General features: G+C 62.1%; 2 protein-coding genes across 7 annotated transcripts; both read right to left on the bottom strand.

The window, feature by feature from the left end:
• Positions 1–541: 541 nt before the first annotated feature.
• Positions 542–5,867, bottom strand: PYCR3 (pyrroline-5-carboxylate reductase 3). Of its 2 annotated transcripts, none has more exons than XM_045895761.3 (6): positions 5,717–5,867; positions 3,917–3,981; positions 3,204–3,383; positions 2,630–2,871; positions 2,252–2,344; positions 542–2,035 (listed from the first exon to the last, which is right to left on the bottom strand). In XM_045895761.3, the coding sequence occupies exons 1-6, from the start codon at positions 5,814–5,816 to the stop codon at positions 1,903–1,905; spliced, it is 813 nt and encodes a 270-aa protein (XP_045751717.1). In that variant the 5' UTR covers positions 5,817–5,867; the 3' UTR covers positions 542–1,902. The 2 variants fall into 2 exon arrangements, with proteins under 2 accessions (XP_045751717.1, XP_045751716.1); XM_045895760.2 differs by having other exon boundaries at positions 2,659–2,871.
• Positions 5,868–6,250: 383 nt separating this feature from the next.
• On the bottom strand, positions 6,251–14,038 carry GFUS (GDP-L-fucose synthase). Of its 5 annotated transcripts, none has more exons than XM_064587775.1 (11): positions 13,883–14,038; positions 12,771–12,927; positions 12,327–12,441; positions 11,019–11,147; positions 10,867–10,940; positions 10,541–10,674; positions 10,378–10,442; positions 9,949–10,015; positions 9,713–9,792; positions 9,461–9,560; positions 6,251–6,646 (listed from the first exon to the last, which is right to left on the bottom strand). In XM_064587775.1, the coding sequence occupies exons 2-11, from the start codon at positions 12,914–12,916 to the stop codon at positions 6,591–6,593; spliced, it is 966 nt and encodes a 321-aa protein (XP_064443845.1). In that variant the 5' UTR covers positions 12,917–12,927; positions 13,883–14,038; the 3' UTR covers positions 6,251–6,590. The 5 variants fall into 5 exon arrangements, with proteins under 5 accessions (XP_064443845.1, XP_064443846.1, XP_045751714.1 ...); XM_064587776.1 differs by lacking the exon at positions 6,251–6,646 and adding an exon at positions 8,850–9,201 and having other exon boundaries at positions 12,327–12,478; XM_045895758.3 differs by lacking the exon at positions 6,251–6,646 and adding an exon at positions 8,850–9,201.
• Between the last annotated feature and the right edge of the window lie 1,598 nt (positions 14,039–15,636).

Genomic DNA, 15,636 nt, shown 5'->3' with positions numbered 1-15,636 from the left:
TGAAAATGTAACGAAGATATAAAGCACGGATGAAAAGGGAAATTCTCTCCCCCGGTCTCTTGACAAAGTAACCTGAGCGTTGGGCCAGAAGGTGAGTGTGTCTGGCCGATGGTCATGCTGTAGCCCTGGCCCCCAAAGCCACTCTCACCACTCCTGTCCTGTCCAGGCCCACCACCACCTGGGGCACGACTGCCGTTCCAGCTGGGCCGGGGGCTCACGGAGGCGCCTCTCATTCCGCGAGTGGCCGCTCACGGCAGGGCTGGCCAGAGGTGCGTCTTCTGCCCCACAAGCCAACCCGCTCAGGTTCTCGGAGACTGGGTGGGAAGACGCATCGCTGAACCCACCAACATACACTGGAGGATGCGGTTGGGCTAGGGAGGACGCCAAAGACTGTACCCATCAGAGCTTTCAGATGCTGGTGCTGTACAGCCAAGGTGTGGGTGACCTCTGCCCCCACACCACCTGCTCCCAGGTCTCAAGCCTCGGCTCAGGTGTACTTCCAGGCCCTTGCAATCTGCTTTATCAGCCTAGATATCAGTCACTCGGTGCAGACGGTGCCTTTATTCCCATCTCACAGATCAGTCAGGTGTGGAAATGGCCTCGGGCGGACCCTTCTGACCGGTGGAAGGGCCCGTTGGCCAAGGAAGGACCACGGCGGGGAGGGGGGCAGCAGGTCTGGGGATGTGCGTGGGAGGACAGGCCGAAGGCTGGGGATGGAGCACGGGAGCGTGAGCGGGGGGAGCACTGCTGTGGGGGTGCTATCAGCCACGTGCAGATAGGGCTGATTTGCTTCAAGTCTCAGCTGGTAAACTGGAGGCAGCTTGCTCCACTTTGTGGCTGGCCCAGTCTCAGTAGGCCACCGGGTGGAAGTGAGGGGAGCTCCAGCACTCCGGGGCCTTCGTGGGGTGGGGAGGCTCCAGGAGTCTCAGGGGCAGCGTCGGGGAAAGAGGCAGGCAGCCCATCCTCCACCCAAAGGCCCCATGGCCTTGGTGTGGGACCCAAGTTCCTGGCTTTCCTGGCCAGGGATGTGCCGAAGAGCCATGTCCTGCAGTCAGAGACCAGGCCAGGAGACCCTCCAGGACAACCCAGGGAACGGTCATCAGGGCCGGTTCCACCTGCCACTTGCCAGGAGCTTAGCTGGGGGAGGGGGCCCACACCCAGCTGGAGCCAAGTCCCTGTTCTGCAGCCGGCTAGGCCCGACCTCCCTGCACTGGCCTGCTGCTGATCAGCACTGCGGCCCATCCGCCCAGCGCTCTGTTCGTGGGGGCTCCCAAGGGAAGGACCCGGTGCAGCTCCTCCTGAGCCAGGCAAAGAGCAAAGGGCAGCCAGCCCCGTTGTTTTCTCAGGGGCTAGCTCCCTGCGGGTGACGCCCCCCGCCATGGCAGGTCAACCCGAGGACAAGACCGATGTGGGGGCCTACCAGTGCTGGCTTCACTGAGGGGGAGCCGGTCTCCTGTGCGGTGTTTGGGTGCCCCCCCGCCCCCGCCCCCGCCCCCGCCCCCGAGCTGGCTGCAGTCAGAAAGCTGTCGGAAGGGCCTACCCAGCTGCTCCAGCAGCAGCCCTGCTCCTGCCCCCAACCCACCAGCTGAGCACACGGGGCACCTGGCCAGCACATCCCCAGACCTGACGGCGGGCCACTGCCATGGTGCCTTCTGCCCTGCGGTGGGGGGGGGGAGGTTCCCATGGTGAGGGGATCCCCTGCCTGTGAAACCTTCCCGTCTTGTCCCTTCTCATTTCCTCGTGTGGAGGTCGGGGGGCAGCCAGGAGGCTCCTGCGTGGTGGGGGAGCTGCAGTCCTGGGGAAGGGGCAAGGAAGGAGGGACTGGGGGCAGCCCACAGCCCCTGCCTGTTCCCTACTTCCCACCGAGCTCCCTGGCCCGGGAGGTGGCGGCCTCCACGGCATTCATGGTGGCGGCCCGAAGCCCACCCTGCTCCAGGGCGTGCAGCCCGTAGATGGTGGTGCCGCCCGGCGTGCACACGTCTGTCCGCAGCTGAGCTGGGTGCTGCCCCTTCTGCTGCAACATCTTAGCTGTTCCCTGGGGAGAGGGGCCCTGGGGGTGACTCAAGGGAAGCGGGCAGCCCGTTCTCCAGCTCAGCCCCACGTAGCCTGCTTCGTCATGGGTCCACCCCCGACCCCCATCCCAGATCTTCATCCAGGCTTCTTGGACCTGCTGTCCCCCTTCCCGCTGCTCCTGGGAGACATAGCAGCCCATCCCTTTTCACACGACCCCGCGGGGGCTGCCCTCACTCACCAGCAGGGTCTGAGCGGCAATGCGGTGGGCCAGGCCACCCGGCATGCCCATCTTGATGGCACCTTCGGCCAGGGCCTCGGAGAAGGCACACACCTGTAGCAGAGCGGGGTGGAGACTGTCAAAGCCAACACTCCCCTGCACGTAGCACCCAGTCTGGAGACAGCTCAGAACCTTCAGGAACATGGCCCAGAGCACTGGCCACCCATGCAGGAATTAGGGCTGAGGCTTGAGCCCAGGGGTCTGACTGGACAAAGGCCCAGGAAGGCAACGATGTAGCAGAGAGTAGAGCTCACAGGCAGCCCGGGAACCAAGTCATCGAATCCCAAAGGCTAGGTCATTGCAGGGACTTGAGAAGTCTCCGCTTTGCCAAGGGCTGACCTGGGGGTGGGGGATGAGACGACACTCACGAAGGCCACTCCGCTGCCACTGAGGCCAGTGTGGATGTCCACGTGGGCCTCAGGTACCTCCTCGCACTGCCCGCAGGCCTCCAGCAGGGTCTGCAGGAGCTTGGCCTCGCTGCTTCCGGCGTGGCGGCCCCGTGCCATCACTATGGCCCCCTCCTGAACCATGCAGGGCAGGTTGGGTGAGACCCGCAGCACCCGTGTGGTCGGGGGCAGCAGCTGGTCAGAGAGAAGCTGGAGTCAGGGATCATGTGGGATTGGCCCCGTCAGGCAGACCCAGGCCTCAGCCAGCTGTGGGCTCCCTCCCCTGTGTCCTGGCTGGGGTGCCAGCAGGAACCTAAGCCCCAGCCCCCTTGGTCACCTGGCCTCCTCTTTGGGCTGGGGTTGGTCTGGGAGGCTGTCTGTCACAGGTTTCACCCATCCCACCTTCCTAAAGGGCTAAACCTAGGCTGGCACCAGTCTGGGATGGCAAAGGGTGGGAAGTTCTGACCAGCAGAATGGACTCTGAGGTCAGAGCCTCAGCTCCCACATAACCCCCACAGGCAACTCACCTCTTCCAGGGTGCTCAGAGAGACCCCGGCAGCCACAGACACCAAGATGTGCTTAGTGGTTACCACAGGGGCCACCTCGGCCAGGACAGTGGGCAGGACATGAGGCTTGGTAGCAAAGAAGACCAGCAAGCAGTTCTGCAGAACCTCCTGGTTGGAGTGGGTGGTCCGGCAGCCCAGAGCCTGCAGTGGGGACAGTGGGATCAGGGCTGGGGTAAATGGGACAGCCTCCCAGACCATGGCCCTTCCTGCTGGAGGCCACCCTGCATTCCCAGGGGTCCCCATGGGTCTCTCCCATTGCAAATGCCTGCACCACCCCCACTTCCAAAGCCCAAGACTCACCCAGACCATCCATTCTTGCTCAGGACCAACCCTGCACCTCACAGGACCCCTGATGTCAGCACTTCCTTGTGCCCTTTGACCCCAGTGAGTGCCCACAACCATCTCTGCCCCCCAACACACGTGTACACACGTGCATTTACATGAGTGCGCGTGCGCGCACACACACACACCCTTCACTCTGCCTTAGCCTTCCCCAACCTTGGCTTTCCTTCTGGTCTTTGACCTCCCCTTCCCCAGCCCAGCCCATCTCAAAAGTTTAGCTAAATAATCAGCATTTCCCTGGCCCCAAGAACTGTCTCAGAGGGACAGGGGCCAAGAGCCACCATGAGCCCCCCAGAAAAGCCTCAACTCAGAAGAGCTGGGGCCCAGCTCACCTGGAAGTGACAGAGGTTCCTGTCAGTTGGTGCACTGGCCAGTATGTGCTCAGCTTCTAGTTTTCCTGGAGAGAAAAGCAAAAGCAGAAGGGTTTGTGAGGAGGTGGAGTGGAAGGAAGGAAGAGCAGGAACCAGCCCGGCCTGCCCCTTCCTGAAGGGCCTCTCATGCTCAGCCATCCTGGCCCCTAGCTTGCCTGACGCTCTGTGAGAACCCAAGGGCCTGGCAGGGGCGTTTGGTGCACCCTGGTGCTCAGCTCCATTCTATCCTGCTTGTCAGTCATCACCACCTGCCTGCTGCTGCTGAGTCCACGGGGGCTAGATGCAGGGGCCTGGAGCTTGCCTAGTCTCATGAGGACACAGCCTCCGGGGACAGGAAGGCTAGGGTGGAGGAGGGGGCACGGTGGGGAGGGGGGCCCAATAGGGGCTGAGCTTCCCTGGGTGTTGGGGGTACATCTGTGCTGGGATGTCCAAGCAGAGGCTCAGAGCCCATCAGGTAGAAATCATCTGCATTTGTGGCGTACAGGGCTGGGAGATTAAGTTTCTGCAAGGTCTAACAGGAAGGCAGAAGCGCACCTCACAACCTGAACACAGAGCCAGTTGGTCAGGACAGTGACACCACCACGCATGCCCACACATACCGGTACTGTGTTCAATATTGAACCTGTACAGCCCTGGGAGGAAGGCGGTACTGCCAGGTTCTACAGGTAAAACACCTGAGACGTGCACTCAACTACGTTCTGATGATTTTGACCCTTCTGAACCTTGACAGAGGCTGAAGACAGAAAGCCAGCCCATAACTTGCACGTCAAGGTTTCTAAAACCCGTGGAGTAAGACCAGGACAGCACTGCCCTGCCTTGCAATAAACCAGTGGTTCTCCACCCGGGAAGTTTTTGCCCTCCAACCCCAGGGGACATGTGGTAACCTCTGGAGACAGCTTTGGCTGTCATAATTGGGGGGTGCTACTAACATCTAGTGGGGAGAGACCAGCAAAGTGGCTAAACACCCTACAATGTGAAGGATGGAGAATTATCCCAACCCAAACGTCCACAGTGCCCACGTGGAGAAAACCTGCAGCCTGCCACCGCAGTGGAGCTGGCACAGGAGGAGAAAACAGAATCGGAGTCTCAAAGGTCAACCCACTCGACCCAGGCAGCAGACCAGAAGTTAGTGGGAGATTCCAGGCTCTAAGGTAGTGCTGTCCGAGGGAAATATCACCGGAGCCAAATACCTAACTTCACATTTTCTAGTAGTCACATTAAGCAAGTAAAAGAGAAAGATAAAGTTAACTCTAATACATTTTATTTAACCCGGTGTAAACAAAATACTACCCTTCCAAATATTGGTTTTAGTCAGCACTAAAAATTACTCAAATATGTTACTTTCTCGTTTTTCGAGTGTGCTACATCTTCCAAACCCGACAGATTTTATTCTACAAACTCGCAGCACATCTCAGGTGCTCTGTGGCCCCACGTGGCTCACGGCCCCTGCGGGGACAACCAGCTCTACGCCACCCACGCACACCCCTCGCTGCTGTGCTGAGGAAGCGGAGTCCGCAGGGGCAGCGGCCGCGATCCGCCCTGGCCCACGCCCGCCCGGCCGAACCCGCTGCACCCTGAGGACCCCGCGCGGAGGGCTCCCTTGTGGCCCTCGCTCCTCGCCCAGGAGCTCTGCGGGATGCATCCCTCCAGGCAGGTGAGCAGCGCGCAGGTGAACCCTTCCCTCGCACACCGGGCGCGCGTCGGACGCCCGCTGGCTCCCAGACCCGGGGACCCACGCGCCGCACTCCCGCGGCGCCCCACCTGCTCGGATGAAGCCCTGCGCGATGGCCTCCGCCATACGTCCCGCGCCCACGAAGCCCACGCGAAGCGGGTCCATCCCCTGCGTCTCCGCCGCCGCCATCTCGCCACGGCCTGGCCTGGCCTTGCCCCGCCCCACGCCCTCGGCCCCGCCAATGGGCTACGCCGCCCCGCCCCCGTCATCGTCGATTGGTTACCGGTACCTTACGCCCCGCCCACCCCCTTCCGGGCTCCGAGCTCTAGGTTCGCTCAGCAGCGAGTCCCTCCCCACGCTGCTCATTGGCCCGAGAGAGCGAGGCGCTGTGGGGCGCCGCGTGGGGCGGGGCGGGGCACCCTATAGGCCTCGCGGTGCCCCACGAAAGGCCGAGGACGTGGCACCTGTGCCGAAGGCGAGAGGGCAGCTTGAGAGGCTCCACTCAAAGGCGAAGGGTCGGAAAGGGTGGGGTTCCTCTGACTCTGTCCCGGAGGTCCGCGCCCTGGAGCGTGCCTGGTGGGTGTCCCTCGCGGGGACGCTGCAGAGTCTGGGAAAGCACTGGCGGGTGGCCGCTGGGCAGCTTAGCTTCCAGGAGGAAGCATCCGCCCTGATTCTGATGAAAGACCGGGACAGGCAAGGTCCGGACCCTGGCCCACCGTCAGGACATGTCAGGAGCTGGGGAGCGAAGCCCTGCCAGCCTTAGGCCGGTTTCCCTGGGTGGGAGCCGCGTCCTCAGGGCGCCCTGGTTCTCTGGAACCTGGGAGTGGACTCGGGTGCGGAGGGCAGGATTGCCTGGTCGGGGCTTGCTGTCAGCCCCTCTCCAAGGTGCAGCGGGTCCGGGTGACAGCATAACCTGGGCACGGCCAGTGAAATGTGTGAGCAGGGGCCTGTCGCTTTACCGGATTAGAGGAGCTCCTCCAGCCAGCCTGGATCCTGGTTTTCCTGGGCCTCCCAGGCTGCTGCAAGAAGGCAGGAGAGGCCTTCCTGAGGCCTGGGTCCCCAGCGGAGACCTGGCCCGTCTTGTTGGTCCCAGCGGCGTGGGGGGTGCGGATGGAGTGCTTGGCCGTGGCAAGAGGCCATGTTTGAAATGAGGGGAGGGTAGGGGTGGGAGTACTTTAATTTGTAATTGACACAGGAAAAATAAGGCTTGAAGATCTAAGATTGTAGGTTTTTTTTTTTTAAGATTGCATTTTTAAAATGTTTTGTTATTCTAAACTCTACTTTGACACAGTCTAAGCTCTTCAACAATTAAATCCCCTCATTCATTCAACACTACCCCCACAGTGTGTGGGCCCTGCTCTGGGCTGGTGATGAAGGCCATACAGCAGCAGAGTATAGGCAGCGGGACCTGCACCTGGAGGACCTGCATTCTGGCTGAGGGCACGGCCCCTCTGCAGTAAACACACACACATACTCACAGCAGTAGAGGGTGGCTCATCAAGACACACAGCCACGATCTATGTCCCGCCAAGTGTGTCCAGGCCTCTCCCCTAGGCTGGGCCTCCCTCTGTATGTTTTCACATGGCTGACTCTGGCACCACCCCCTCCCTGAACCCTGACATGAGCAGAGCCTTCATTCACAGAGGGCTGGAGCCCAGCGAACACACAGTGAAGGCTGACCCAGGTCCTAGAGCTCCAAGTCCTGGGGGGAGGGAGAGGCTCCGGGCATTCCCAGAGAAGCACACAGGAATCCCGCAGCAGAGTGGGCACTCAGAGAAAGCAACACATCAGTTGAGGCCGAAAAGGTGGGGGAGGCACTGACAGGAAGGTCCTGGGCCAGCCCCATAGGAGCCCTGGGGGGTAAACACTGCAGCTCACTGGGGGAGAGTGCGGGGGGCGGGGGTAAACACTGCAGCTCGCTGGGGGAGAGTGCGGGGGGGGGGGGTAAACACTGCAGCTCGCTGGGGGAGAGTGCGGGGGGGGGGGTAAACACTGCAGCTCGCTGGGGGAGAGTGCGGGGGGGGGGGGGGGAGTAAACACTGCAGCTCGCTGGGGGAGAGCCCTGTGGGGTAAACAGTGCAGCTCACTGGGGGAGAGCCCTGGGGCGTAAACACTGCAGCTCGCTGGGGGAGAGCCCTGGGGGGTAAACACTGCAGCTCGCTGGGGGAGAGCCGGGGGGGGGGGGGGTAAACACTGCAGCTCGCTGGGGGAGAGCCCTGCGGGGGTAAACAGTGCAGCTCACTGGGGGAGAGCCCTGGGGCGTAAACACTGCAGCTCGCTGGGGGAAGAGGGTGGGTGCAGATGGGCACAGGGACAGAGGTGGGAAGCCATGCCTGGCACAGGGAAGACAGCCAATACGCCTGAACAGAGGAAAGAATTAACATGACGCCAGGCACTTCCGGGGTCAGAAGAAAGCTGGGAGCCACCAGCATGAAGATGATGAAGGGTGACCCAGAAGAGAGGGGACCTGAGAGGAGGGCCGGCCTGGAGCCAAGGAACGTATCTCAGGGCTTTGGAGTTGTGCACTCCTGGGTCCACACCCCAGCAGTGCCTGGCCACCCTGGGGACTTGGCTGGATTCCTGCTGAGAATGGGGAGGTCTGTGCTGCTCACCCCTACCCACCAGGCCCAGCAGGCCCTCCTTTGTGACACTTGTTACTGTCCAGGGGAGAAGGGCAGGCCAGGCCCCATCACAGGCTGCCACCTGAGGGCCAGGGAGGTGAGGGGCCAGGCCTGGTACAGCTCTCTCCTGGGGTCTGTTCACCACCCTCCGCTTGGATCCATCCACATGCCTACTCAGCCTGTCCAAATCCAGGACCAGCTTTGTCCTGCAAAGTTCAGGTGCTGACAGGTAGGCCCAGGGAGTTCAGGTCACCCAGGCCTGCATATGACCTCATGTGGAAAGGCTAAGCTGAGCCCACACCACCCGCTGGGACTGCTACAGGTACCCTGCCCTGTATCCCCACCGACTGACTGTCCACCACCTCTACCCTGCAGCCTGCCTGCTTCTCACCTGCACACCCACTTGGCCAGCCGCTGCTGCCCTTCCACTCCAGGGACAGTGAGCCTCCCTGGCCCAGTTGTCTCTCCAGAGCTGAGCAGTCAGCAGGTGAACGGTAGGTCCTGGGGTTAGCCAGGCTCAGGGAGACAGTGCCTGTGTGTGTGTGTTGGGGTTGGGGGGGGGAGGGGAGGAATGGCTGGCACAGAGCTTTTGGGGCCAGGCCTGGGAAAATGGACTTTATTAGCTCCCAGGGAGTGGGAGAGCAGGATCAGAAGGGGACACACTCAGGACCCTGGGACTGGTGTTGGGGAGCAAGGTGCTGGGAGAACCTGGCCAGGCCTTGGTTTCCCTGAGGACAGACATGAATGGTGGCCCCACTGCACAGCTGCCCAGAGCCGCCCTGGTGGAGGGGAGAACGTGGGCCCAGATTGCTGGGCAGTGCCCTCCACTCCTGCAGGGTCTGAGGGTGCTGCCTCCGGGGCCTTGGGGGCAGCCCGCGCCTGCTCCCACACTGTGCTTCACTTCCGGGCCTGTTCGTAGTTGTGGGTGAACCAGGCACAGGTCTCCTTCACAGCTGCAGAGGGGGGCAGGTAACAGGTGGTGGCAGGTGAGGGCTGGGGCTGCATTGATCTCCACTGGAGGAGATGGGGAGGGCAGAGGCCCCAGTGACACCTGCAGTCACCCCTTCTGTGTCCTTCCTCCCCGATAAAGGTTTGGACTCCAAACCCTGAGGGTGTCTGCAGCTTGAAGTAGAGAAGCCAAAGCCAGGAAGGAGGGGATAGGAGGTCTTGCGGGATGGGGTGGGAGAGCCAGGGGAGGACCAGGGGGCTCACCCTGCTTGAAGGGTGTAAACCGGAAGTCGGGCAGGTAGGTCCGAAGCTTGCCGTTACTGGCCGTCTTCTTAAACTGCCCATCTGACTTGGTTGTATCAAACTAGGTGCCTGGTCAAGGCCACAGCAGAAGGGGCACCCCCCGTCCCTGCCTGCCCTTGAACCTCTTCTGCCTTTCCCAGGGGGAACACCACCCCTCCTCTCTCCAGTGGCCAGGGGGAGAGCCATCTTGGGTGCGTCAGAGCCAAAGGATACGGTGACCTCCCCATGGAAGTCCATGGCCTCCACCACGGCTTCAGCTGCCTCCTGGATAGAGACCTCATCCTCCTCGCCCACTGTGGGGAGCGGGGTGCCAACAGCCAGGTCAGGCCTCCTCTGCCCGGCCTTGCTGTCACCCAGCCCCCCACAATACTGTCATTCCCCACCTAGCTGCTCTCAGGACAGACGTGGGTTTGGTCCTGCTTTAGTGGCAGAGGCCAAAGGGTGCCCACCTGATAGGATGATGGGCTCCACCTCACTGTACTCCCGCAGGACCCAGATAAAGAGCCGGGCCAGGTCCTAGAAGTCAAAAAGGGTCAGAGGCCACAAGTTACGGCCACATGGGGCCATAGGCCACCCCTCCTAAGTGCCCCTGCTCAGTGAGGACACAGCCCAGGCTCCACTGGGGCCAGAAGTCTCTCCCTTTGGGCAGCTCTTAGCCAGCTCACCAACAGAGAGTTGTGTCTCTCACTGAGCTCAGTGCTGCACCTGGCGACTCCCATGAGGCCAGGTGCCTACAGCAACCCAGGGGGGCACCAGTGACTGCTCCTCCGGAGGCTCAGCCTGGACCCCGCTCTTTTACCAGGCTCCCTCAGGCTACGGCCTTCCCACAAGCAGCATGGCAGGCCAGGAAACGTTTGGGTGGAGAGCTAGGCACCAACCAGTGAGTAGATGAACTGCCTCCGTGGCTTTCCAGTGCCCCACACCGTCAGGGCGGAGCCGCTGCCTGCAGATTTAGGGAGGGGGCAGCTGTGGGGGGGGGCTGTGCCCACCACCACCCCTCCTCCCAGCTGAGGCCCTGGGGCCCCACAAGCAGGCACTCACTTTTGGCCAGGTGCACCTTGTGGATGAGGCCAGGCAGCACGTGGCCATCCTCAATGTTGAAGTTGTCATGGGGCCCGAAGACGTTAGTGGGGATGACAGCGGTGAAAGTGCAGCCATGCTGCTGGAAGTAGGCCCTGCAAAGTCCCAGCGTCTCTTCCGGCCCTTGCCCTGGGACCACTGACCCACCGCACCCGCCCTGGCTTCATGGATGGAAAAACCGGAGGCCCGCAAAGAGGGGCCATGAAGCGTGGGAGCCCTGCGGGGGAACCCTCTGGGCCCTCCTCCCTTTTCCTGTCGGGTCTCGGCTGGGCACCCGGGCGGAGGACCTGTTCTGCACGTCGATCATCCTCTTGGCGTAGGAGTAGCCAAAATTGCTGCTGTGCGGTGGCCCGTCGTGGATCTAGGAGAGCAGGGGAGGCCTTTGCTTTCCTGGCCCCGCCCCCGTCGGGCCCCGCCCCCGTCGGGCCCCGCCCCTCACCATAGTCTCATCGATAGGATAGGTGGTCTTGTCCGGGAAGATACAGGTAGAAAGGCAGGAAACCACCTTATGCACGCCCACCTCGAAGGCCGAGTGCAGGACGTTGTCGTTGATGTGTACGTTTTTCCTCTGACGTGGGCGGGGGGGGGGTGGAAGGGTGGGAGAGCAGATGCAAGCCCCTCCAGGCAGGACTTCAGTCCTTACCTGCCCCTCCAGGGACAGAAGCAGGACATACTCCGACCCCTCCCACGAGGGCAGCACCTGAACCAGTTTACCCTAACTGCTTCCTGGGACAAGGCAAAACCTCCCAGCATAGACCTTCCAGAAACCATAGAAGCCTGTTACCTCCTTAGCAGGCAGTCCTTCTACCCTTACCCCACCCCTGGGCTCTGGGAGGGGGGCTGGAGGACAGGACCACACCCCCTAGCTCAGGGCTGGACCTCACCCACACAGGCTGCTGAGGGCAGGCACCATCTGGCCCTGGGCAGGGATGGGGAGAAGGGGCCCCTCCATTCCCCTACCCCAGAGGAGCCTACCCAACTATACCACCCAGTAGCAGGGAAGCCACCAGCCCTACTCCTCCCCAGACCCCACCTTCTCTGGATCTTGGGAGGAAATTGGGCATTTGCACCGCTCTTAGGAGTGGGAGAGATGGCCACTAGGCAGCCTTCTGGGAAGACTGCTAACAAGACAAGGAGAGCCCTGGGGTGACAGGGGCCTTGGGCAGAATCTAATCTGAGCCTCTGCCATCCCTGTGCCCGATGCAGGGCTGAATCATACCAAGACCAGATGCCCAGAGATGGTGGGGCCAACCCTCAGGGGCACAGCCTGGCAGGAGCCAGGCTATAGGCAGAGCCCTGCTCTCTTCCTGCCCCTTCCGCCATACCTCACGCCCCCAGGCTAGATGCCTCAGACCCAGAGCCCAGCTCACATCTCTGCACCCCAGAATGCGTGGTGGGCCTGGTTCAGTGCAGCTGGACCAGAGAGGTCCAGGAGCAGGAGGGTCTAGAGGCCCAGGGGGCTAAGGGAGTAGGAATTAACCCTACCTAGGTCAAACAGAAAATACTGGTTTCTCTCAGTTCCCCCAACCCCCGGTCAGCTCCATGGCTTTTCCTATTGGGCCAAATGCCCCCAGGCTCACCTGCATGCCCATCAACCTACCAAGCAAGTGTGGATCATTGGGGACTCCACAGGGACTGCCCCCACCAGGTTGTGCCGTCTGACCCTCAGGGACTTCCTGGGGCCAAAACATAAGCATGGGGAGCCTACCAAGAAGTTCCTAGTGCTCCATGGGGCCCTCTCACTTACCCAGAAGTCCAGGTTGTATTTGATATTCCGGAACAGGCCCCCCACCATTGCAGCAAGGTGGATGACATGGGTGGGCTGGACCTTTTCAAACAGGGCTCGGGTCTGTGCAGCGTCCCTGGGAGGAGCCAGGCCATCAGAGGCCCCCTGGAGGCCTGAGGGAAGGAACTAGCACCCTGGGGTTGGGGTGCTGGTGGCAGGGGGCAGGGCTGATGGCAGGAGGGGCTGCCAAAAAGGAAAGTGGCCAGTTCAGGCACTGGCTGTTATGAAGGTGTGGGCTTCCAGGAATAGATGCGAGGATGTTTGCCTAGAAGCAGAGCTGCACACACCCAAGCCAGGCCAGCCACCTGGAGGGAAAAACCCAAACATGAGGCTACCAGGCTCAGGGACAGGGCTGGCCTGGAGCTCTGAGTCTGGAGGGTCTGCTCCAGGGATGGGTCCACTCACGTGAGATCAGCGTCCTTGGAGGAGACGAACACCCAGTCCTCTCCAGGCAGCCCAGCTCCATCTGCTACCACCTTTTGGATGGCTCTGCCCACCAGCCCAGATCCACCTGTCACTAGGATTCGTACTGATCCCCCAGGCTCACTCATGTTGGTTGCACCTGTGGGGGCAAATAGTGGGAGGCAGATGGAACCCCACTCCCTGGAGATGCCCCTGTTTGGGGTCACTACCCTTAGCAGTGGACCCCACAGCAACCATCCACGGGCTAGCCCAGGGTTTCCTGTGGCAAGCAGAACAGGATGAGACCGACCCCCCACCCCCCTGGCCCCGGGATGACAGAGAGCCTGCTGGGCACCACAGAGACCCGGCTGGCCTGAGTCTTCCCCTCCCACCCCATTCCCTAGGGAGCCCTCTGCCTAGATCTGCACAGGGGCCTTGGGGCTCCCACCCACCCAAGAGAGCCTGGTTCCAGTCTCTGCCCTGCAGGCCCAACCCAAGACCCACACTGGGCCAAGAAAGGGGACAGATGGCACATCTTGAGCTGACAAGTGGGGAGGCAGACAATCTTGGGGCTGGGGGCTCCTGGCCCATATCATGAAGGTTACTCCCAGCCAAAGCTCACATGCCACAGGCAAGGAAGGGGCAGCACGCTGTGTTTGCGGTTGGGTGCCCACCCGCGGCCAGCTGGTCCAGGAGAGCCTTGGCCAGCCTAGTTCCTCCTGCGCAGGTGGCGCTTCCGGCTCAGAACTGGACAGGCCCCAGGGCGCCACCACCCTTAAGGCGTCTATCCCTGGGGCTGAAAATCTGCCTGGGCCCCTGCAGCATGACCCTGGCCCGGCTGCAGGGCCCCAGGGCCAGCATCGCCGGGAGGGGATACTGCCCCGACATGGGCTGCTCCCGACCCCGCGGGCAGTGCAGCAGCAGGCCGGTGAGGCAACACCACCGCTGCTCGGACTCGTCCCACGCCCCTTCCATGCCCACGGCGCCCCTTCCACGCCCTCGGAGTCCCGGCACCCCTCAGGACTCTCCGGCTGTCAGGGGACAGCCAGGGTCTGGGCCCCGGCTCGCCACGCCGGGTTTCCCGCGGGGACCCTCGGCGCCTGGCGCCGTCTCACCTGCGCCCTGCCCCACCTGCCCGTCGCCGGAGAGCGGCTTCCGGCAGGGCTAGAGTCTCCAGCCGCGTGCGGTGGCTAGGTGGAGGGGGCGGGACCGGGAGGGCACGGGTGGGCCTGCCCTCCGCACTCTGGGAAATGTAGTCCTCGGGGACGCCCCGGGCGCTGCTGGGAAGCGGAGTCCGGGAGCGCGCAGCAGTCTGGGAAATGTAGTTCTCGCGGCTGTGCGTCGGCCGGGCGGGTCCCGCCGCGGCTGCCTCCGGGTGCGGGGCGGAGACCCCGTTCGCCCCGCGGGGGAGGGTGGGCGGTGGGAGAGCAGGGGAGGCTCCGTGGCGCTGGGACTCCCCAACCTCAGGACTGGGGAGCCGCAGGCGCTGGTCCACGGCTCCCGGGACGGCGACCGTCGGCGGGCCGGCCTCGGGGGCTGAGGCGCCCTCTGCTGGGTCTGAAGGGATGACGGCGGCCGGCGCGCTGTCCGGGACGGGTCCTTCGGGCCCCCCGGTGGCAGCCCCGCCCGGCCCCTCGGGCCCCCCGGTGGCAGCCCCGCCCGGCCCCTCGGGCCCCCCGGTGGCAGCCCCGCCCGGTCCAGCCCCGCCCGGCCCCTCGGGCCCCCCGGTGGCAGCCCCGCCCGGCCCCTCGGGCCCCCCGGTCGCAGCCCCGCCCGGCCCCTCGGGCCCCCCGGTGGCAGCCCCGCCCGGCCCCTCGGGCCCCCGGTCGCAGCCCCGCCCGGTCCAGCCCCGCCCGGCCCCTCGGGCCCCCGGTGGCAGCCCCGCCCGGCCCCTCGGGCCCCCCGGTCGCAGCCCCGCCCGGTCCAGCCCCGCCCGGCCCCTCGGGCCCCCGGTCGCAGCCCCGCCCCGTCGCTCGCCCCCCCGCCCCCCTCAGCGCGACTAGTCTGCCCGGTCCCTCGGGCCCCCGGTGAGTGGTCTGCGCTGGACCCGCGGGCCTTCCCTCCAAACGCGGGTAGTTCCCGCAGGCGACCCTGTTCACACACTGGTGAATAGAAAGTGTGCAGTCCTCCGATCTCGACACCACTTACGATGAAAATATACGCCATCTACGCTCTCCGTGAAGTTAGGGTTTTGCTGTGCCTGGAAGTCAGCGCGGTACCCCGTGTCTGGGCGCCCTGGTGATGGGAGGCGGGGTGGCCGAGACACCGAAGACCCTCTTTCCCAAACTGCTGTGTTCATCCCACGCGACTTCCTTTCCCTGCGTTCGTTTCACCAGTTACGAATTGGTTGGTACAGTCAAAATCTGTCACGTAATTTGTATTCTGTTGACCATAACACCAGATTAGACAGGCTTTCCTAAGTCATTATAGTTTTTCGATTTTGCTTTTTTGTTTTTTACTTTGCTTCAATTTGGAGAAACTGCTTTGCTGAGGCAGTAGCAACTGGAATTGTCAATAAAATCCCAAAAGCAGTACTTAGATCCAGAAGTGAACCGGGGATTTTATACGTCACATTCCCACATTGTGAGAGGGCTGCATATGATGATTAACCGGCATTGCAGAAAATGTTAGCAAATATTTTAATTCAAATTTAAAATCCTCAACCCCATGGAGTGTCATTTACCATCTCTTACAGCAGCAACATACAATATTTCATAAGTTCTTTCACATTTTAAAATGCTGGAATATTATAAAAAAATCAATTTATTTACAACTTTTTTTAATTGGCATTATGCTTTCATCTGTAACAGAAAGTCATTTTTGTTAAAATTACATTTGGGCTTTTTAAATTTTTTTATTTTTTAATTTA

The sequence above is a fragment of the Mirounga angustirostris genome, unplaced genomic scaffold, assembly GCF_029215605.1.
Source record: "Mirounga angustirostris isolate CCGP_5_RB_7025 unplaced genomic scaffold, mMirAng1.0.hap1 SCAF_4, whole genome shotgun sequence".
NCBI lineage: Eukaryota > Metazoa > Chordata > Mammalia > Carnivora > Phocidae > Mirounga > Mirounga angustirostris.
This window is presented reverse-complemented; position numbering and strand designations above follow the sequence as displayed.

What these genes read in the sequence shown, in the direction of transcription:
- GFUS (XM_064587775.1), bottom strand. Translation starts at nt 12,916, where the DNA reads ATGAGTGAGCCTGGGGGATCAGTACGAATCCTAGTGACAGGTGGATCT. An exon ending in ATCCTATCGATGAGACTATG is followed by an intron (nt 10,941 to 11,018) that starts GTGAGGGGCGGG and finishes CTGCTCTCCTAG; the next exon opens with ATCCACGACGGGCCACCGCA. An exon ending in GGCAGTTCATCTACTCACTG is followed by an intron (nt 10,016 to 10,377) that starts GTTGGTGCCTAG and finishes TTTGACTTCTAG; the next exon opens with GACCTGGCCCGGCTCTTTAT.
- PYCR3 (XM_045895760.2), bottom strand. Translation starts at nt 5,816, where the DNA reads ATGGCGGCGGCGGAGACGCAGGGGATGGACCCGCTTCGCGTGGGCTTC. An exon ending in GCAGGGCTTCATCCGAGCAG is followed by an intron (nt 3,982 to 5,716) that starts GTGGGGCGCCGC and finishes TTTTCTCTCCAG; the next exon opens with GAAAACTAGAAGCTGAGCAC. An exon ending in CTCTGAGCACCCTGGAAGAG is followed by an intron (nt 2,872 to 3,203) that starts GTGAGTTGCCTG and finishes CTCTCTGACCAG; the next exon opens with CTGCTGCCCCCGACCACACG.